The 23,610-nt window shown below is 48.1% G+C and overlaps 1 protein-coding gene across 2 annotated transcripts in view; it reads right to left on the minus strand.

Annotated features, from left to right (window-relative positions):
- The window catches only part of IMMT (inner membrane mitochondrial protein), a 472,217-nt gene that overhangs the window by 419,606 nt on the left and 29,001 nt on the right, over positions 1 to 23,610 (minus strand). For both annotated transcript variants that reach the window (XM_085642618.1, XM_085642619.1), the window contains exon 2: positions 3,285 to 3,358. In XM_085642618.1, coding sequence (XP_085498744.1) covers positions 3,285 to 3,358 — 74 coding nt within the window. The remainder of the gene's footprint in view (positions 1 to 3,284; positions 3,359 to 23,610) is intronic.

A 23,610-nucleotide genomic window follows, 5' to 3' on the forward strand; every position in this document is an offset into this window, starting at 1 on the left:
TGGACTCCACACCAGTGTAGATAAATAAAGTACTTTTATATAAACTACACAAGACCAAAACGACAAAAATCCAACATACACAGTTCAAGAATATGGTTTCAAAAAGAGTTCTTAGCTTAGCGACAAAATCATTCACCTTAGCGTCAATTTTAGCCAACAATACCTGGTGAGGCGATAAAAGTTCTCAGCGGCGCTTAGGCATTGAAAAAAAAGCAACAGCGTCAGTCCTGAGACCCTGGGGAGGCGACGCGACAACCCCGCTGCACGCAGCGGGCGTGGGTGACGAATCCGGTCTGTATAGGGAGTGAGGCGATACTTGTATGGATTCAAAGGCGTAGCTTTTCCGGTAGAAATTTACTCGCTAAGGCACGATGCGACAAAATTCGGCCCGCTAACGAGCGGGGAGACAATTTCACCAGTGATGATCTGGGTTGGCTCTGCGACGATCTCACCCAGCAGCGGCAGGCTCTGCGACGATGTTCGCAGCGAAAAAATTCGGCCCGCTAACGAGCGGGGCGACGATTTCACCAGCGATGATCCGGCTCAGCGGCAGCAGGCTCTGAGACAATGTTCGCAGCGATAAAACTGCCCGCTAACAAGCGGAGCGATGGAAATTTTCTCGCTAAGCCGGCTGTGCGTGAAAAAGTGTAGATCCTTTGCTTCTTTCTTCTTGGTCAGCTTCCCAACAGCAGGAACAACTTCCAGAGGCCCCACAATTGGATCAAGCACTCTAGGAAGGGCAGAACTCACTCAGCAGAGTTCAGGGGGAAGCTGGGGGTGAAGTCCTTTTGTTCCTGGGACTTCTTAACAGGAGACCAGCTCTTCTCAGGCCCTTGGAGATCTCTTCAAGCAAGGGGACACAGCAACAGCAAAAGTCCTTCCCCTCTCCTTGGCAGCAAAGCAACTGCAGGTCAGCCCACAAACACACAGCAGGACAGTCCTTCCAGCTTTCTCCTTGGCAGAGGTTCCTTCTTGATTCCAGGATGATCTAATTTTCTGTAGTCTGGGTCCCAATACTTATACCCCAAATTCCTTGGTCCTCTACAGGCAGAGGGGCCTTGGCCTAGTCAGAACCAGTTCTGGCCAGTCCTGGAGCACTCCGTTTACTTGGTTTTCTTCTTTCCTTTGAGAGAGAGGGGCAGGGTCATCAGCCGCCCAGCAGGGGGTGGAGCCAGCATTGTGGAAGGCAGGCACAGCCCTATTCAGGCCCAGGTGCTACTCCTCCCACCCATCTACAGGGGAATTTCCCTATTCAGCCCTGGGCTGACTCATCCAGCCTCTGGGAGCCACCCCTGTCCCTGTCACTCACAAACCAGACAGTCAATTCACAAACAGGCCAAGGCACACAGAAAGGGCAGAAAAGGAAAACCGCCACCTTCTAAAAGTGCTGTTTTCACACACAGGATTTAAAAACCATCCTTCCTAAAAGATGTGTTATTAAATTCTGAATTCAGGGATACCAGACTTTAGCTTTCTATCTTGCTCCTATGGGAAGATATGCAGGTAAACATTATACTCAGCATTCCCCATTATAGCCTATGGGCAAGATAGCCTTTCAATAGTGAAAAACTAAAATGGCTGTAATTCACTACCAGAGCATATCACCTACACCAATACATGCTCTACCTTTCACATACACTGCACCCTGCCCAGGGGGGTACCTAGGGCCTTCCATAGGGGTGTCCAATGTGTACAGAAAGGGAAGGGTTAGGCCTGGCCAGTGTGGACACTGGTCAGGTCAGCATGGCAGTTAGCAACTGCACCCAGGCACTACGGTGGCAGGCCCGTGACACCATTTTAGGGCTTCTCCTGTGGGTGGCACAATCAGTGCTGCAGGCCCACTAGTAGCATTTGAATCACCAGCCCTGGCACACTCAGTGCACTTTACTAGGGGCTGACAGGTGAAACAAATATGCCAATCAGGGATAACCAATCAATATAACAATTTACCTAGGGAGCTCTTGCACTTTGACACTGATCAGCAGTGGCAAAGTGCCCAAAGCATCTAAACCAGCAAAAACGAAATCCAGCACAGCGTCAAAAATACAGGAGGTAGAGGCAAAAAGTCAGGGGAAACCACGCCAAAGATGCCAGGTCTAACAACTATGATATAGTTTCATGCATATACTTTGGCAGAATCTTCACCCACAATCGATCAACATTTAAAATAAAATTGGAATAACTAACATATTTTCAAAAGTCAACATTCTTTTGTTGCATTTCTGACTCAGCTTGAAATAAATATGCTGAAAAATAATTGTGGGCAGGCCTTGAACAATCAGATAAATGGCACCACAAGCACATCCATAGGTTAACTGACTTCAGGAAGTTACTGCACCAACAAGATTAACCAAACTTTGTAAGTTTACATAAATCCAGTTGAATATTTGTTATTTTACAAAACAGACATTGTTATAATACTATTAGAATTAATATGAATAAAACATCTGCTTTAACAGATGTATACTTTGTCCCCCAACTGATCTGTTTGTGCCATCTGCTTTCTTCTGGTACATTCTCCTGTCTAAATTGGTACCTGCTTTCCTTCCTAAACTCTGTTTTCTCTTCTATTACTTCTCCCCATGTTCTCTGCACCAAATGGGATTATGTACCGCTCCTCTGTCGTACTTTGCAGATAGTAATACGCATGCATCTCCCAAATTTTAATATGCCAAGTTAAACATTTTCAATGTATTTTTCTCCTTTACTCAGAAGAGCTTGCATTTGCCCAATTTGTTTCTGTGAGAAGTTGGACCTGTTACTTTTCTGGCCTAAAATCCAACACATAAATAATATAATTATGGGATTCATGTGTGTAGTCTGTTCAGGTAAAAGCAAAATAATACAAACACTTTGAGGTTGTGCAGGAAGAAGTCTGATGAAGCACACACCGATATCTCTGGTTTTAGGTAGTAACAAGCAAACAACTGATGTGGCCAGTTTGAATTTACATTCTCATACTTAAAATCTGGATTTTGTCTTGCCCTTACCTTATGCCCAAAACAGAATTAAAACACGGTATTGCCTGAAATCTCATCTTATTTCACAGACACCCAATGCTCCTCACATTCGCCACTTCACCCCAAGTCAAAGGCATCTTTTATAAGAATCTTAACTGGTCTCAAGCTGTGGTGGCTGTATTCTAATGACAAGCGAAGGCTTAACAGAAGACATACAAACAGTGCCCTAAAGTCGTAAAACTCTACAGGCAAACATTGCATGCAATAAACAATCTTTAAACTGAGAAATATAAAACTAACTGATATATTTAGTGCATTACATACCCAGAACCTCCAGATGAAGCATATCTACGGCATGGTCGTAGTGGACGGAGGGACAATTTACCACACAGGCAGTTCTATAAAATGAAATGAGAGAGAATGAAAAAGCATAAACACCACTGCAATTTTCCAGGATATCAGACATCACAGAATGCTTCTTTCAGGCTTCATGTAAACATTTTAGGATTTAGAGCCACAATTGAAATTAATGCAGCTCTTTTGTGCGGAGTATAAATAGCTTTCAAAAACATTTTATTTTCACATATTGTTTGATTTCCAGATTACTGTAAGAAATTGGGTTACTGGTTGAAGGGGCATGGGGGGTAAAACCCTTCTCACAAGTAGCAACCACAATCCTAGTCAGGGTGAAGTCACACGCAAACCCTAAATTAATCTGATCCTCCTCCACCACTTTTTAGATCATCACTTGTAGTGAGGTTAACAGGAGGATCTAAACGTGGATTTGAAGAGGTGGCAGCCACTGGGGCTGCAAGAGAAGGGGGGATGGGAGGAGCCGCGTGGCCTCCCTGCATCAATTTCACATTTATCCCCCGGGAGGTGGAGGTCCCCAGGGCTGTCCCCCCCCCCCCGCATTTATATCGTATTTAGCCCCAAGGAGGTGGTGGTCCCCGAGAATGCGGGGGGGGGGGGGTTTGTGGGGGCAGGACCCCCCCCCCACACATTAATACAACATTTGCCTTGGGGAGGTGGCAGTACGCAGGGCATGGGGTTCAGAGCAGGCATAAATTCTTAACAATGCACTGGGAAGGTGGCGGTACCTGGGAATTTAGGGCTCCTACGAGGGTGGCCCCGCGCATACCCCTCCTACATATATCGTACATGCCCCCGGGACCTGGCACTCCCTGGGGCTCAACATTACAGAAGAGCGGGAGGCCCCACCTCTTTTTTTTTTTGTTGCAGATCCAGTGCAACTTCCGCACCCTGTCCCCCAAGAAACCCAGGGGGACAGGGTGCTTCTGCACCGCCCCCCCCCCCCCCCCCCCCCAGTTTTATATGTTTTTTTCTGTGACTCGGTTGAAGATGGCTGCCAACATTTCCTGGTTTGAAGTATTGGCAGCCAATCAGTTCTCAGCATGAGATCGGGAGAGGTCGCGGATCCTCCACGTCCCTAGATATACAAATGGAAATGTCTTTGAAAAACTCTGCAACGACTGAACGGATTTACACAAAATCACAAAAAGGTCGCTTTCTGGACCAACAGCTACATTTCTGCCAAATTTGGTGTAATTCCGTTCAGCAGTTCCGGCTGTAGCCATGTCTAAACTTCCCATGGAAATTAACATGGGGAAAACGCATTTTGGGACACCTCCCCCTTTTTCTCGACCCCCGCTTGACTGATCACACCAAAACTTTTAAATACACCAGCTGCAGTGAGTAGCAAACTAGTTTTGAAAATTTTGTGATGATTAATCTAACAACGCCAAAGTTATTGTCAAATGAACAAAAGCTCTTTCTATGGAAACTTCATCTTAACTATAACTACCTACTAACTATAACTGACTACCAGTAGGTAATAAATATAAATATATTTATTTCTGTTACTTAAACTTGGTATTGGTATAAATTAGATATTGCATTTGCTGTGCTTATCTGTATGGTTAAGTAGAATTTAGAACAAATACTTACGAGAGGCAGTGTAGGGAGGCGAGGATTATTCCCTTTGCTTCGCCTTTATTACCCAAAACGAACAGCAGCCCTCATCACCATACCAGAGAACCTTATACGTTTTTGAGCCATGCAGCACATTATCCTGGTGCTACAACATCTACTGTTACTTGACATGTCATTGGTGAACGGTCACGCACCTAAGTAAGAGCTTCTGTGCTTTTTAATGAAAATATTATAAAGTCTCTTCAAAATTCAAAAACAAATTATTTCTTTAACAAAGAAGATTCAACACTAATAGGCACATTATAGCACTGCATTGAGAAGTACTTATTTAAATTAGGTTTGTGTACAACTCTTAGTGAGAATTTATATATCTGAAGTGCCTTTATACACAATAATGAAGATAAAAAGATTCAGTGAAATGAGATATAACAGAGGCGTGTTAAAGATGGCCGCGGGTAGTGAGCACTGAAATAGAGCTCCCGGGCACTGGGATCAGCGCTGCAAGGAGAACCCATGCTGCCCTCCCCACCATCTCCGCAACCCGAGAACTAGGACTCACCGGTATAACCCCAAGGTGGATATGCCTGAATCGAGCTCCCATCATCAGCAGGAACCGAAGATTGGAGGATCTGCGCCCCGACATCTCCACGAGGGAAACTAACCTCAAAGGTGATCGGCGGCTAACAGACTTCTCTCGATTTAAGGACACCCCATCCCGGACCCGCGAGAGTCCCGACTGCCCCGAAACCAGACCGCTGCTTCCACTTAGTTGGCACGGGCAGAACCGTGAGAAAACGGAGCACGAACAGCGGATGAGCTCCGCAACGCCGGACCCCAAAATAGCCGCACAAGTTGTGGGAGTAATAAAGGTAACAAGGCTCGGCCAGCAGACTGCAAGTAATTCATAGTCACTCCGGGGTGGACACACGTGAATCCCGACCCGCAACAATCACCTAACGGACACTGGGGGGGGTCTTCAGATAACAGACTATGAGCCTCTGTCAAGCCCCACAGCGCCTGTCCCCAAAATGGCCGCCCAGTCGTGGAGCCGATAAAAGTAACCCAGCATGAGCAATAGACTGCTCGTTACTCAAAAACACCCCACAGTTGACACAAGCGAGCCCTGACAGCTGAGGCCCTTTATGAAAACGGGGAAAACGGAGCGTGAGCTACTGCTGAGCCCTGCAACGCTTGACCTCAAAATGGCCGCACAAGATGTTATCGCAATAAAAGAAAACCGGCTTGGTTAGTGGACTGCACGCTAATCAAAGACACTCTAAACTGGTCACTTGAGAGTTCCGACTTGCAGGGATCATCAAACTGGCCCAGAGGGGACTTCAGTTAGTTCATTACCAGCTACTGTTGATCTCCGCAGTGCATGGCCCCAAAATGGCTGCCCCGATGTGGATCCGACAATGGTAACCCTCCATGAACACTTGACTGCTCACAACTTTAAGGCGCCACACAGAGCTCCACAACGCCTGTCGCAAGATGGCTGCCCAAACCAGCATTAGTACCCACCGCTAATGCGAGTCCTCCACGGAAACCACCGCCTTGTAGAGCGTTCCAATACTGAAGCACAAGACAAATAACCCCAGGAAAAGCCCACTAATCCGCCACTGGGCAATCAATTTGCGAGCAATCAAGGGACCCTACAACACCTGACCCCAAGATGGCCACACAGTAGTAGTTCTTCTCACCGAGGATCAGACTGCTCTGGTGAGTCCCGTTCACCCTAATCACTCCTTATACACCCTGTTCCTGCCGGCCTAGTCTAGAATAAGCAACAACAGCCCCTACAGCACAGAGCCTACCACCTCCCTACCAGCCCAGTCCACCACCCAACCCACCTGACCCCTGTGTTAGCGTAGCACACCAAGCCCTAAAGGAACTAGCCCCTCCCCCAGCTTAGTTAAATTGCCTTCTATCACACCAACCTACGCCAACTCCCTCACGTCGAGCTACGTTAAACTGCACGGCCCGAACTCCTCGATTATTCTACCCCCCCAACCTCTCACCCAAAACGAGAAAAAACCTCAAACAAACTGATCAGGCAATACCCCGAATCTCTATTTGCGGACATATATCACTGCTCTTATAAATGCCAAGTAAAAATGGGGAGGAGCCAAGATGGCGACCGGAGCAGACGCTTGAGCGCCCGGCTCCGTCGGTCCGTGGCCTCGGACTACTATCCTGATGCCCATCCTCGCCGATTCTCGAGGTGCACCGTGTGCGAAGACGCGCTGACCGCGCTGCTGCTTTCCCGGAGTCTTAACCCGCCCGGATGCCCGAGTTCTGGGTGCTTTTGTCCTCGGCACTGAAACCCTGCGCCCTTACGGCCTTTGCCTGCCTCCTGGAAGCTCCGCAGTTACCGGACCAGCTAGCGCTAACCTGAGCCCCGCGGTCCCGATCTCGCCTCGCACCATGGATCGTTGCCTGATGAGCCCGGGGAGAGACGGCCGGACACCTTCTGCACCCTGTGCCTGACGGGCTGGAGCTGTGGGGTGGGCCCCGGTGCGGTGAGTCTCCTGCCCCGCTCTGAGGACCGAGCTGTGGGGGGCTGCTGCCCCCTTTGCCTATTGCCTAGCCAGCGGCGAGGGGGACCGGCGAGAAGATAAGCGACTGTCGGCCTTTCCTGTTGCGGCGTAGACCTGAGGGGAATTGACCCCTTGCCACGACCCCCCCCCCCTGGCCATTGCACCGTATAGCGGCAAAACATGGCGTTGAGTGCCTGCTCGCGGCTGGGGGGTGACACTCCGGTCTCGCCCGCTGCTCACTTCGCCCTCCCTCTTCCGGACACCAGCTCCACAGTGCCGTCCCGGATTGCTGCCGATGTTGGGGCCCGGCTTCCGCTGACATGCGGCTCCGTTCTGGCTGTCCTGCGGGACTTTCAACTACAGATGTGCGCTGGCCTGCAGGCGCTGAGTGAGAGGTTTGACCCCATACTGTCGGCTGCGGGCCGTGGGCGCACTGTTTGTCATCCACAGGGCGTGGGTCCTCCGGTGCTCTTGTCCGCTTGCGGGGAAGCAGCGGCGGTGTATGACTGTGCTACACTGGTGCCTTCATCTAGCGCTCCCGGCGCCCAGGGTCCACCGCTCTCCACCTCAACCGCGGATATTTTGTCCCCCTGGTCATGGCTGCCTGCTTTATTGTTCCCTGCCTCACCGCGTCCGCGAGGCTATCCTGCTGAGCGATACCTAACGGCCTCGAGGGACCGTCCGCGGTGGCCCACTGCTGCCTTTTTGTGGAACTCCTGTACCTTACTTGCCAGGTTTGGATTTTATGTGGTGCAACGAGGGACCTCAATCGATGGTCGGCGGCCATTTCGTGATCCTACTTCACCATCCTCTCACAAGCGGCCATCTTGTCTTTGTCTGCTCGGGACACGGGGCCTTCACGCAGGAGCTGGTTTAATCCCAAGCCCGCGATCGGGCCAGGGCTAGACTGACTTCTATCGCTATGGTTTATGGACGGGCTGGCCTGGGACTGGGACTGTATGTAGGTTTTGCGCGCACTCGTCGCGACTTGTATCCCTTGCTTAAACTGTGGTGCCATGGTATCTTTGCATGCCGTTTTTTGGCGTAGAGGGCTCTCAGTGTGTGGGGGCCATAACTGGCTGATGGTTCGGGGCGCTCTGGTGTCCAGTGGGCTCCTCCCCACCTTCTTTTTTGTTTTCTTCCCTTCTTTACTCTGTTCCTACTTTCTCTCTTCTCTATATTTCGGGTTCCTTGGGCGACAGGCACTATGCTGGGGGGGGGGTAGGCCGTAGCCTCCGCATTGGTGTAGGGTGGGGGGGTAATACTCTGTTCTCAATTAGTTCTATGGGCCTTTTTTCTTTTATGTCTCTGTGCTCTACTTTCTTCGATTCGGGGTCCGGGTGTGGGGTGGATCGAGTGGGGGCGGCTCTGGAGGGGTGCGTACTTGCTCATGTGACTATCCTGATATATCTCTGCACCGCCTCACTGATTGAGATTTTACTCCCATTGTTGTTCTTACTGATGTTGCTGCTCGCCCGTGTGGTGAAGCTATCTTGCGGACTCGAATCTACTTTGCTCTTATCCTTCATTGACTTTTTTTTTTCTCTGAGAAAATTATCAAAAAACTTAAAATTAACCTTCACCTCTCCTTCCCCGGGTTTCAAAGATATCTCCAGTATGTGACTCATAACCGGTTGTTAATCCTGACTGTTGATGCACGGGGGCTGTAATGTGGGTATCAGTGCTTTACTGTATCGTGGCCGGCCTGACGGTTGTAGGCCCGTATTTGTTCTTTTAAGATGCACGAATAAAGGTTTTTTAAAAAAAAAAAAAAAAAAAAAAAAAAAATGGACCTCATATTTCACAGGGAAAGACCCGAAAAGTGGATCTCTGCCCTCAGATCACAACTCCACATTACCAAAACTACGAATACACCCCATAGCTGCAAACTTTCATTCCCTAACCTCTAGACGCGAAGGGGGAACACTTCTGTGACCATCTATTCCAACGGCACAGTCCTGATCCAAGCCAACAACAACAACCTCGAGGCATTTGACTCCCTCTTCCCCTCACTTAGGACTGCCTCCGCTCATACTCATCTCCCCCACCCAACCCACCCCTTCTACCCAGACATTCAAACCCCCCAGAGGAACACCCACACCACTCTTGTGCCTGCTATCATAAACCCCTGTTCTCCTACTTGTGTCACCACCAGCACCTATGGCACCAATAACAAGACCCCCCCCCCCCCCGCCGGCTCGTCCCCACAAACAGCCCCCCGCTCATAACCCTCCTCAAGAAACACCGTTTGCCCTCATTGTACAATCTAAGACCTCCGACCACCCTCCTATTCCCACCTGCAAAAGAAAGCAGCTGCCACAACACGACCCCCCTCACCCCACGCCCACGAACCTCCTCAAAGCCCTCACTGATAACGCAAGAACCACCAGAAGGCAACACAGCATCGTCAGGCATTCTCCCCTCCAGGAAGACCCTGCCCAGAACCCACCCACCCTAACCCAAGATGAGACGGGGAGCCGGCTCTCCCTGCTTGAAAGCCAATTAGCTATTATAACACAGGGTTACAACGAAATACTAAACAACCTCGCTACGCTTCGCAAGCCCTCCAAAAACCACCACGGTACTCCCACCGTCTCTAACCCTACACATCAAAGGATCTACAAGGCTACTCGACCCAGTGGGACCTCACCGCCCCTCTTGAGGCATACACTGAGGCCCAAAAGATCTATGGAGCCTATGTCCTCGGATGAAGCGGCTGATCTGGCCTCCTCGCACGACACCCCCGCTGCTTCCATTCCTCAATCCACGATTCAGGTAATCACTGGATTCAGAAGAGATCCTTCCAGCCTCCTTCATCAACATCCCCACTGCACCCTTAAAGAAAAAAAACAATAAAAGAGACACCACCTACCAACTGCATGCTCATAAACTGCAGATCAGCCACCAAACATGCCACAGAGCTTGCAGAATCCATCCTCACCCATGACATAGACTTCATCAAAGAGACCTGGTTTAACGACTGCTCGCCTCCAATCATGGACACCCTCGTACCCCCAGGCTTCTCAATCATCAACAAAGACCGAAAAGACCAAAGAGGTGGGGGTTTAGCAATCGTTCACAACAACAACTTGTCTGTGACTCAAACAGATACCTTCAACTACAACACCTTTGAATGTCTAACCGCCAACATCAACACCAGCAACAACAAAATAATACAACGCCACCTCCAATACCATCCCCCAGGCAACACCCCCACTTTCACTGAACACCGGTCAGACCTGATTGCACACTGCGCACTCCGAGACAACAGCCTAATTCTGGGTGACCTCAACTTGCATTGGAATGATAAAAACAGCTCACCTATACATAACCTGAACGAGCTATTACAAACCAACAACCTTACCCAGCACTGCTCAGAAGTAACCCATAACAAAGGGGGAATCCTGGATGCCATCATCGCCCAACATGACGCAATCACAATAGACCACATCCTACCAGTCGACGGGTCAGACCACCATTTAATTCTATTCCACATCACGCAACCGATCATGTATCAACTTCCCATCCAAAACCCTCCCACGTGGACGAGAAACCTATCACAGATCAACATGGTAGACCTAGAAGAAAAAATAAGCACGCTCCTACCCATCTCCCCCGATGGTTTCTCCACAACAGAACTCACTTCCCACTACAACACAACCATGGCGTCCATTTTAGACCAACTTGCCCCCCTGAATATGAAAAAAAAACCATGAATATTCCTTCCAGATCCTGGTTCAACAAGGACATTAACGCTGAAAGGAGACAACTTAGAGCTTCAGAACGTTTATGAAGAAACAATCCCTCCACAAGCCTCTGCGAGCAACCCGAAGGAATTACAAAAAACATAACAATGAAAAAAACAACTTTTTCTGCACCGCCCTTGACAACGTGAAAAACAGGCCCAAAAAACTCTATAACATCATCAGGCAACAAACTTCCAAGACCTCTGCAACCCCAGTCCAGGCCTTCAAAGACCCGTGTGACAACTTCGCCAACTTCTTCAACGACAAAATCACCAAGATGGAACTATCTCTTGACACCAACCTCTACCCCTCCTGCCAAAACCCAACCCCAACAATCGAAACCACCACGAGCAAGCCCCCCTCGAAAGCCTGGAAATCCTTCGACCTTGTACCTGAAGCTGAGATTCTTAAACTAATCTCCTCCTCTAAGCCCGCATCCCACACCCTCGATCCTATACCCTCCCAACTGACCAAAAAGCTGAATCTCTCACTCGCCCCACTCTGGAGCGAAATCATAAACAGCTCCTTGAAAACCGGCATCATACCAGACTGCCTCAAAGTCGGCCAAGTCACGCCACTATTGAAAAAGCCAGGCCTAGACAACACCGACCTGAACAACTTCAGACCTGTTTCTAACCTTCCCTTCCTATCCAAAATCCTTGAAAAGTGCGCTCTCAAACAACTGACGCAGCACATATACAACATCAACCTGCTAGATCACCACCAATCGGGCTTCAGAAAAGGCTGCAGCACTGAAACCGCGATCCTTAACATCGTGGATGACAGCCACAAATCTCTTGATGCTGACAAATGCTGCCTACTCATCCTCCTAGACCTATCGGCAGCCTTTGACACGGTGGATCACAATCTACTCATCAAGGCTCTTCAAGACAGAGTAGGTGGTCTTACAATGGTTCTCCTCCTTCTTACACAACCGCTCCCAAAAGATAAAAATCAAAACCTTCACGTCCGACCTACACCCCGTCAACAGAGGTGTCCCCTAAGGCTCGGTGCTCTTCCCTCAACTGTCCAACATATACATGGAACCCCTCACCACCCTTCTCAAAAAAGCCAGCATCCCCTTTCACCTATATGCAGATGACACCCAGATCTACTTGGAAACCTCTTCCATTAACGACATTCTAAGACTCAACAACACTCTTAAAGAAATTCTACAGTGGCTGGCAACAAACCACCTTAAACTCAATCAAGACAAAACCGAAATCCTCCTCATCTCCAACAAAGAAGAAAACCCCCAAATCGCAGTGTGGCTGAAATCAATCAATGCTCTCAACGGCAATCTCACCATGGCTAACTCGGTAAAATCTCTAAGAATCACCCTCGACCCAAAACTGTGCATGACTGACCACATTAAGATCTCCACGAAGAGTGCCTTCCTCAACCTGAAGCTTCTCGACAAAATTAAGTCCTTCATACCGCCCAAAGATCTCAAACAAGCCACGCAATCACTGGTGCTATCTTGACTCGACTACGGGAACGCAGTCCTTACCGGTACAGCTCAACTTCACCTAGCGCCACTCAAAACAACCCTCAATGCAGCTGCCAGAATGGTCTCCGGGATTAAGAAATATGACCACCTATCTCCTGCACTCAGAGAACTAAAATAGCTTCCAGTCGAAATGCGTGCCAGCTTCAGAACTGCCTGCGTCACGCACAAAGCCCTGCACACAGGGAAACCGGAATACCTGGCCTCCAAACTCAAGAAATCTGGCCAGACAAGAAACCTCAGGAGCTCCAACAACCTCTTACTCATCCTGATGAAAACACGCAAACAAAAATCCGCTCCACGATCCTGCGCTGTAAACGCACCCAAAATCTGGAACTCCATCCCAGTCAATATCAGGACTAACCCTTCCTCTATAAAATTCAAAAGTCTCCTAAAAGACCTCTACCTCAACCATGCCTTCCCGTACCGAGAATCGCCACCGAAACGCACAAACCCAAAGTCCGCTGTCACTTGACAATGTTCCACCACAACCTACCTCTTCCTGCACTTTACAACCCCTTGACAATGTTCCGCCACTATCTACCTCAGCCCCGCTCCCCTACCCCCCCCCTCGTTCCCTAACATAACATGTGTATTTGTAAAGCGCACGTTCACCCAGAGGTCTCTTGGCGCTGAATAACAGATGTTTATTGTTACCCAACTCAATGGTACTCATTTTATCGACCTCAGATGGATGAAAGGCTGAGTGGACCTGCCGGGATTTGAACCTGTGACCATGAGGTCGAACACAGGCCCCTGTAGTGGATGCATTAATCCACTGACCCACTAGACCCCCTGGAAAGAGGTTTAACCCAGGACATTGTGCACTCATCTATGGTATCTCAGGACCTCCCTACCTCAAGGACGCACAGCACAATGAGTCAGTCGATCTTTTACGTTTACCTTTGCCTTTTTATGTGATTTCTGCATTAAATCGGTTGTGAAGCGCTCAGATACCCTCGGGTCTGGCCATCGCTATATAAAACTCCTAATAAATAAAAATAAAAAACATATTAAATACCCAAAACCCTAAAGCATTAAAAACTGAACAATCACGTTCGTGGAGAATAAAAGCAGCTAATGAGGGGAGGCGGCGATTAAGAAGAAACGTGGACACAGGACAGAAAATGAAGGAAGAATGGAGAGAAGGAAAGGACTAGGCGTGAAGGGGAGGAAGAAAAGCAGATACTGAGGAAGAGCAAGAATAGAGTCCACCTCTGTTTTATTAAATACACAGTGATTAATTATGTAAAGTTGAGGGGTGACAGGGCTCTATCATTCTTGGCCAGTCTCATCAATGCATAGCTGTGCTGTCCAAGACATACAAAGCGATTTAGGACACCATCGCACTGAGTCCCAAGCTTGGTGGCGTGCTATTTACGCATACACTGTGAAAGGACAGGCCATTGTTAGTTCCAAGGACTCGTTCTTTCAGAGTGTATGTGAACATGGTGCTCCCGCTCACCTCCTCGCCCTTAAAGCACGAGCCACCAAAAGAGATTGTTGTATTGGGCGCCAGGAGCGCTAAAGCCGACGCTGACAACATGCTTACTTAGACACTTGTTAATTCAACCACTCACATTGACTTAAGTATTGTAAATGTAAATGTAAATTGATACTTATATAGCGCACTACTCACCCGCAAGGGTCTCAAGGCGCTTGTACGAATACCGCTGTGGAACCCATCCTGGCTTTCCCTGCGAGGCGTCCACTCCTGGGCACCCCCAAGGTGGAGGCCAGGCATCCTTAGCGTTGTGGGGGCCGTTGTGGAGATTAAGCAAGCTATTGCCCAGAGTTGCAGAGTGGGACTCCATGATTGGAATGGCACCGAGGCAAGAATTATCAGGTCCGTGGAATTTTGAGCCCAAGACCCGCCGAAGCGGGGAATTGAACCCTGGTCCCGGGCTAGACCTCTGCATCAGGGTCTGCCGCTCTAATCATTGAGCCACACTTCTCTTGTGAAAAATACATCACAAATTAACTAACTCCAAGTGAAGATAGAAGGAATATGCTACTTACCAGTATGCATCTGTTCTTGGCATGTAGAGCTGCAGAGCCACACACTTAGGATAGTAGATGGCCATCTGGTGTTGGGCTCGGATGCTTGCAGGTTGTTGTTGTCTTCGGAAGAAGTCTTTGGTCACAAGATAGGAGACTCCTACCTTGGACGACAGTGCGCATGGGCATCAACTCCATCGTTAGATTGTTTTTCGCCATGATGGGAAATGGGGTTTGTAGAAAAGAGAGATGTCCATGTGTGATGTCTAAGTAAGACAATGCTGGAACAGATACAGGTCCCGGGGAGGTGGGTGGGCGTGTGTGGCTCTGCAGCTCTACATGCCAAAAACAGATGCATACTGGTAAGTAGCATATTCCGTTCGAGGCATATGAGCTGCAGATCACACACTTAGGATAGACTATACAGCAGTGTCTCCCCTAGCGGTGGTCACCTATATCGGTTGCAGCAGCTTGAAATAACGTTTTAAGGACAGCCTGACCCACATAAGCTTGTTGCTTTGCTTGCACGTCAACACAATAGTGTTTAGTGAAGGTGTGTGTTGTAGACCATGTGGCTGCCTTACAAATATCTTCTAAGGGAATGTTTCCTAAGAATGCCATGGAAGCCTCCATTTTGCGTGTGGAATGCGCTCTAGGGGGAACAGTTAGTGTGAGTTTAGCCTTGTGGTAGCATATTTGGATACATTTAACAATCCACCTAGCTATCCCCGACTTGGAAATGGGGTTGCCTTTATGTGGTGGAGAGAAAGTAACAAACAATTGTTTTGCGGAATGATTTGGTTCTGTCAATGTAGTAAAGAAGGGCTCTTTTAACGTCTAAGGTATGAAGAGCTCTTTCAGCTACCGAGTCTGGATTTGGGAAGAACACTGGTAACTCTACTGATTGGTTAAGATTGAACGGAGATATGACTTTTGGAAGGAATTTCGGATTTGTTGTAAGAACCACTTTGTTACGGTGTAATTGTAAGAATGGTTCTTGTATGGTTAAAGCCTGGATTTCACTTCTGAGGGATATGATAGCGATGAGGAAAGCCACTTTCCATGTGAGGAACTGTAGTTCGCATTTATGCAGAGGTTCAAATGGGGGTCCCATGAGCCTTGTAAGTACAATGTTTAGATTCCATAGTGGAGAGGGTGGTAATCTGGGAGGAATAATCCTTTAGTCCTTCCATGAAGAATTTGATCGCAGGTACACTAAAGAGGGACAAGTGTTGTCGATTTTGTAATTAGGCTGCTAATGCTGCTAGGTGGAGACGTATGGATGAGTATGTCAAATTACATCTTTGCAAGTGCAGTAAGTAGCAAATGATGTCCTGGATGGATGCATCCAGTGGGATTATATGATTGTTAGTGCAGTAAATGGCAAATCTCTTCCATTTTGCCGCATAGCAGGCTCTAGTGGTAAGTCTTCTGGCCTCCTTTATAATATTCATGCAGTCTGGCGGCAGGTTGAGGTAACCGAACTCTAGAACTTCAGGAGCCAGATCGCCAGATTCAGTTGACCTGGATCTGGGGGTCTGATTTCTCCATGGTTCTGGGTTAATAAGGACGGGGAGAGATGCAGTTGTTGGTGTGGAACTAGCGAGAGTTCCAGTAGTGTTGGGAACCACGGCTGACGTGCCCATGTGGGAGCAACTAGGATCAGTTTGAGAGGCTGTTGCCTGAGCTTGCGTACCACTAATGGAATGAGTGGGAGAGGCGGAAAAGCGTACGCAAATCTGCCGGACCAGTTCATCCATATCGCATTGCTCTTTGACTCCGGGTGGGGAAACCTGGCGGCGAAGGTTGGGCATTTTGCGTTTTCTTGTGTGGCGAACAGATCTATGTCTGGTTGGCCCCATTGTTGGAAAAAGGGCAGTAGGACTTGGGGATGTAGTTCCCATTCGTGGATCTGTTGAGTTTGTCGACTTAACAGATCGGCAATTTGATTGTGAACCCCTGGAAAGTGTTCTGCAAGTAGGTATATGTTCTGGTGGAATGGCCCATCTCCAAATGTTCCATGCGAGCTGGGACAGCTGGAGAGAATATGTGCCTCCTTGTTTTTGTATGTAATACATGGCTGTCATGTTGTCTGTCCGGATGAGGACAGTTTTGTTCTGGAGTTGTAGTTGGAATGATTTTAGTGCTAGGAACACTACTAGCAGTTCCAGGTAATTGATATGGAGCACTTTCTGTTGAGTGGTCCATTTGCTACGAGTGGTGTGGCCGAGGAGATGGGCTCCCCATCCTGTGAGCGATGCGTCCGTTGTCAGCACTATCTGTGGAAGAGGCTCTAGGAACGGCCGCCCTTTGGACAGGTTTGTTATGTTCCACCATTTCAGAGAGCGATGTGTGCGTCTGTCCACCAACACCAGATCTGCAAGTTGTCCGTGAGCCTGGTTCCACTGACGTGCTAGACATTCTTGCAAGGGACGCATTTGAAGTCTTGCATAAGGCACAATGAAGATGCATGACGCCATCATGCCTATGAGTTGCATGAACACTCTTGCTGGAAGAGAGTGTTGGATTTGAAATTTTATGATAAGAGCTTGTATGTTGGCTATCCTGGCTGGGCTGGGATATGCTAGGGCTGTGGAGGTGTTTATGGTGGCTCCTACATACTGATGTATGTGAGAGGGTTGGAGATGAGATTTGGGATAGTTTATTGTGAATCCCAAGTTGTTTAAGATTTGGATGGTTTGGAGAGTGTGTAGAACACATTTATTGAATGACTTGGCTTTTATTAGCCAGTCGTCTAGATACGGAAAGACATGAATTTGTGGTCTTCTGAGATGTGCTGCTACTACTGCCAGACATTTTGAGAATACTCTGGGTGCGGTTGTTACCCCAAATGGAAGGACTGTAAACTGGTAGTGTTGTCCGTCCACCACAAACCTTAGATACTTCCTGTGGGCAGGATGTATGGGAATGTGGACGTAGGCGTCATTGAGATCTAGTGTGGCAAGGAAATCGCCTTGTTGCAGACGTGGGAGCACGTGTTGAAGAGTGATCATATGGAAACGATCTGAGTTGATATACAGATTTAGGGGTCTGAGGTCGAGTATCGGTCTTAGAGTCCCATCCTTCTTGGGGATTAGGAAGTAGAGTGAATATACCCCTGTACCCTGATGTTCTAAGGGAGCTGGTTCTATTGCGTGTTTTTGAAGCAATGAGAGAACCTCTTGTTTGAGGAGCGTAAGATGGTCTGACGACATGGAACGCTGTTAGGGCGGTATGTGTGGGGGTGTAGTTGTGAGTTCCAGGCAGTAACCATACTGGATAATTTGTCTTACCCACTTGTCTGTTGTGATGGAGTTCCAGACAGGTAGGAACTGTTTTAGTCTTCCCCCAACTGGAGTGGAATGGTCTGGGGGGAGTGGAAGAAAGTGACTGTTTTGTGGTAGGGGAGGTACGAGTGTTGTTATTACCTCAACCTCGCCCCTTGTTGTGGTTTCCTCTGTATCTGCCTCTAAAATATCCTCTACTGGGGGATGTTTGTGTAGTGGTTTTGAATGTAGAGGAGGTGTCCGCTCCCATATTTTTGGAGGCTCCTCTATAGAAGGAGCGCCGAAAGGAGCCACATGGTTGGGGAGACTGTAATGCTCCCATGGACTTAGCCGTCTCTGTGTCCTTCTTAATTTTTTCAAGGGCAGTGTCTACTGCTGGCCCAAAGAGCTGTTCCTGGTTGAATGGCTGACTAAGTTTAGTAGTTTGTACCTCTGGCTTAAAGCCTGAAATGCGTAGCCAGGCATGTCGTTGAAGGAGCACACTTGTGTTAGTTGCTCTAGAGGCGGTGTCTGCGGCGTCAAGCGCACATTTAATTGCCGCATTTGAAATAAGTTTTCCCTCCTGGATAAGGTCATTTGCATTGGTTTTATATTGCTCTGGCAGATGTTGTAATAGAGTCTCTAATTGGTCGTAGTGGGCCCTGTCATAGCGTGCTAGTAGGGCTTGGGTGTTGGCAATACGCCAATGATTAGCGGCTTGTGCTGCTACTCTTTTGCCAGAGGCTTCTAATAGTTTGGATTCTTTGTCGGGGGGTGGTGTAGCTCCTGTGGTTTGGGAGTTGGCGCGTTTCCTAGCATTGGAAACGACCAAAGAATCCAAAGGGAGTTGCCCTTTGATGTAATTAGGATCTTCAGGGGCAGGCCTACATTTCTTTTCTATCCTTGGGTTAAGAACCCTGGCACGGACGGGGTCTTTAAATACTTCGGGGGCGTGTTTTATGACTCCTTTAATCATGGGCAGAATTTGTACAGACTTTTGAGATTGTTCAAAAGTGTCTAATAGGAAGTCTTCCTCTGGTGCGTCGGAGTGCATTGTGACGCCGTGGTAAAAGGCCGCTCTATTTAATAATTGGCCAAACCCCAGGTGATCATCTGGAGGCGATGGTTTGGAGGGATATGGCTGAGGGTCAGGCATGTCTGGCAGAGGGAATGCCCAATCAGCCAGTGGTGAGGTGTCTAGATCCGTGAACGGACCATGAGGGTCACCCCCACCCCCTAGGTCATCATCATCATCCTGTGGAGGTGGTGTATGTGATGGAGAGGGTATAGGTAAGGGTGGTGTGGGCAGTGGGGGTGGGTTAGGAGGCAGTATAGGAGAGGAAGGAGGCACAGGCGATGTTGCAGTGTCCTTCCTGTTTATAGGAACTGGGGCAGGTGGTGTGTCCATTTTCCGTTTCTTACATGGCACCGCGGTGACATGTCCAGTCTTTAAGTTGATATAAATCTTTTTCTGCCTTGGGTCGAATGGGATCTGGATGAAAAAGTTCTTGTTCTTCAGGAACAGTCTTTGGTGCCGATTTTTTCGGTTCCGATCGAGGTTTTGGTTGATCGGTGGAGTGTTTGGCTTTAGGGGGTGTATGAGAGTCCTTAGCCATTGGTTTCGGTACCGATGATGGTTTCAGTGCTGATGTCGGTTTCGGAGCCGAAGTTTTATCTGTAGGCTTAGGAACCTTCGGTGCCGGTTTAGCTATTGGCCTTGGTGTTTTCAGGGCCGAAGGCGTCGGAGCCGATTTCGGTGCCGAGAGGTCTTTTGTCTTCGGTGCCGAAGGTGCCGGTTGGACAATAACATGTGGTTTGCTCGGTCCCCTGCTACCGGAAGGCTTATGTTTCTTCGGAGCCGAGCCCAGAGGCAGGGCTTCTGAAGGACGTTTTTGGTCTCGACTGGGGCCAGCAGGCGAAGTCTTGACCCATGCCTTTGGTTTTGGTGGGGTTGGGGCAGGGGCAGTAGTACTCACACGTTGCCCAGGAGTGATGGTGTCGTCTGAGTCGTCTGCTTCGGAAATGATTTGTAGATCTTCAGAATCTTCTTCTGGGACATCGGTGCCTTCAAAGATGTCCTCTGGTTCCGGAGCTGTTCTCTGTGCCATGATGTGTCTTCGAGCCCTTCGATCTCGAATGGTCTTTTTGGATCGAAAGGATGCGCAGACTGGACAGCTGGACTTGTCGTGTTCAGGTGATAGGCACAGGTTGCAGACTTTGTGGTGGTCACTGTGCGGAAATTTTGCTCCACACTGGGGGCTTTTTTTGAAAGGCGTCCTTTCCATGAGCCGTAGGCCTCACGGCGTAAATAGGCAGAGCGGCCCGCGTCGACGTCCGGAATCAGGTGCTTCTTTCTTTTGTGTGAAGTTTTGCGCTTCGAAAAGCTTGGAATTGCTATTTCCAACCGGAGCGGTAAAATTGCATCCGAACCCAATGGCGGAAATAAACAATCTAACGATGGAGTTGATGCGCACTGTCGTCCAAGGGAGGAGTCACCTCTCTCGTGACCAAAGACTTCTTCCGAAGACAACAACAACCTGCAAGCCTCCGAGCCCAAAACCAGATGGCGATCTACTATCCTAAGTGTGTGATCTGCAGCTCAGATGCCTCGAACACAATGTCATATTTTTAGATTACGACTTCCTTTTACAATTTGACCACTTCAGGTTTGTTTGCACTGGTCTACCTGTAGTGTCCCCTAAACATCCTACATTTTTAACAAGTGTGCACTGAATCATTTGCACAACATATTAGACTCTTTAGTCCTCTAGAGGCAACAGTGGTGAAATAACGAAAGTCATATGACTCTTAATTTCACTCCTAAATGGTCAATTATTTCTGCCCTTTCGCATCTCATATTAAGCCAATTACATACAGTGTAATGGGTGGCTGTAGGAGGCTGACTTAGTATATGGTGCACACTTATTTAAGTGAAGCACCGTGCACTAATCCTGACAACCCTTATGTTGATTTTAGTGGTCTTAGAAAATCATATAAAGCTCTCTAAGTGGTAGCTGTGGACGGCAGCCTTCAGGCTTAGTCCAGAAGGCGTGTAAAGCAGCTTGTTTTAACAGTACTAATCATATAGTGTAGGGTAAGTGAAAAAGAACCACACAGTGTAGTTATAAAAATGTGTATTTATTATAAACACTTACCAACACATTGGTATATCTCCTACCCAGATATATAATCACAATACATCTACAATAGAACAGGTAAGTAGCACAAATACATAGTGGTCCCCAGGGGGAGACCAAACCATATCCTAAGAAATTGGAATGCGAACCACGACCAAAGTCGAGACTGGACCCAGAAGACTGAGATGAGCCGGGGACCCAAGGAACCACCCTAAGTAAGTATTCAGAAACCCCACGGAGGCCGTGGGCAGAGTGGGAACACAACATTGTGCTCAATACAAGCCAATGGGGAAGTTGCGGTTGCAGTTTTCAAGAAGGACCATTCCCAGAGGACCCTGAAGAAAGGTTGGGGAGTCACCTCACCCGTGGATACCCCAGGAACCAGGATACCTACACCAGGGAAGCCGGGTGTATAGGCGTCAAGTGATCACGGAAACCACCGTAGACAACAATGGAGGACTTCAGTAAAAATGCCGCTGGCGAAGAAGGTTAAAGAGTCCAGTGATAGAGAGGTAGAACAGTAGAGAGCGAGTAGTAGAGCGAGTAGTAGAGCGAGTAGTAGTAGAGAGGAGTAGTAGAGGGTGAGTAGAGTAGAGAGTAGTAGTGAGCAGTAGAGAGTGAGCAGTAGAGAGTGAGCAGTAGAGAGTGAGCAGTAGAGAGTAGTAAAGAGTGAGTAGTAGAGAGTGAGTAGTATGCCAATGTCAAGTTACACGGCGCGTGTTTCAACAAAATAAATACAAAGTCATCAAACTACTACAGGCTCCGTACAGGAAACAGCATTCTCATTGCTATAACACCAAAATGCGGCAACCTGTGTGCTTCCAAACTCTTTAAACCCCGGCAAGCTTAAGCATGGACAGCGACTTCGAAGCGAATACCTTTGAATTAGAATCAAAATCTAGTAACCAACCACACCAGCCACTGGGTGCCTTCAAGCCACCTGCCTCTTAGCTGTTCGCATTTGCTTCTCTATACAAGTAGATCTTCGCATAAGTGTGAATGAAGATTAAAAAACTGAACTGCCAAACAGCAATAACAACACGTGGTGAACAACATTTATGAAAATATTTAAGAATGCCATCTGGTTGCTAGGAGCAACTGCAGAGGCTGTACCGGAAGTATAAAGATACTGTAATATGGATACGTAAAACAGCCATTGACATTTTGTTGATTTCACGTTTTTTAATTCAGGCTTATAACATTGACATCTTGGATGTCTCGGAATGTAAAATTCGTACACCAACAAAAAAAAATTAGGTGCGCTCGCTTTTCCACGAGCCAAAAGCTGACACGGAAAGAAGTTTGACTCGCTTGTGTTTTTACCGACATGCTAACATGTAAATAGTGCTTACAGAGTAATTGAAGGAGGCCATGTCCCTCCGCAAGTAAACGATCAAATCCCGGTGGGCGGGGCCAAAAGGGAACAGGGTGGCAACCCTCAGTGTAATGATTGCCTCCGGTGCAATCATTACACTGTGTTTTACATCAGCAATGACGCAAAACAACGCGCACCAATGAAAATTGGAGGCGGAGCCGCGAGACGACTTCTGGAATCGTACCGATTCCAAGAAGCCTCGTAAGACGAGAGCAACGCATGCGCTGCTTACCTCACAAGACCTAAAAACCTTCTTAGGACAAATTGTTCTTTAAAGGGAACCCTTGTAGAAAGTAAGGTCTTGCAGAGCCTGAAAGCCCTACAGACAAATACCACATCCTCTGAAGTATTTTGACTAGGCCTGGGCAGTAAATTCCGCTCCGCTCGCGGAATTTGCGGAATTTCGGTAATTTCGCATTCCGCGGAGAGCGCGAAATTGCCCAAAATTCTGCTTTCCGCGACTTCGCGAAATTTTTTCTTGTTCGCGTTCTCAAAATGCGTGTTCGCGAGATATTTCTCCCGGAGCACGCAAACAGCAACTGTGAACAGGAAAAAAGCATCGCGAACAAGCAATTCCGCGTGTTCGCGGAGATTTTTTACCGTTTCGCGGAGATTTGCGTAACGCGATTACGCAAATTCCGCCAACCCCTAATTTTGACTGAACTCTGTTCAAGGCTGCACATGGCTTGAACCTCCCAAACTGACAGCAACGGCAGATATTATTTCAACTATAGTGCACAGATATAAGGAGAGGTGTAAGCTGTCAACACAGAGACGGCGGCCCATGTTCACAACAGAAGATGCTGCTATCGATCATACAAATGGCTCCTGTAAATGTCTTGTTATGAAAAACAACTCGCTGTAGGACTCGCATTCGGCCCCACACATGAAATACCAGCGAGGCCTTGCCGCTTTTTTGCGATTCCTTTATGTCAAACATGATTAATTGGCCAGAGTAGCATCTGTCTAAGGCGCAGCTATGCCACACTCACTCGAACTATATGGAACACAATTCAGACGAAATTGAATTTGCATGCGTTAGAAAATAAAGCCTTTACACAAACTGATCAAAAAGTTTTGTGTTTAGGGTTTTAGCATTCTCTCACAGAAAACGTGGTGTTAAACTTAAGT

Source organism: Triturus cristatus, chromosome 2_2 (assembly GCF_964204655.1).
Source record: "Triturus cristatus chromosome 2_2, aTriCri1.1, whole genome shotgun sequence".
Lineage (NCBI taxonomy): Eukaryota > Metazoa > Chordata > Amphibia > Caudata > Salamandridae > Triturus > Triturus cristatus.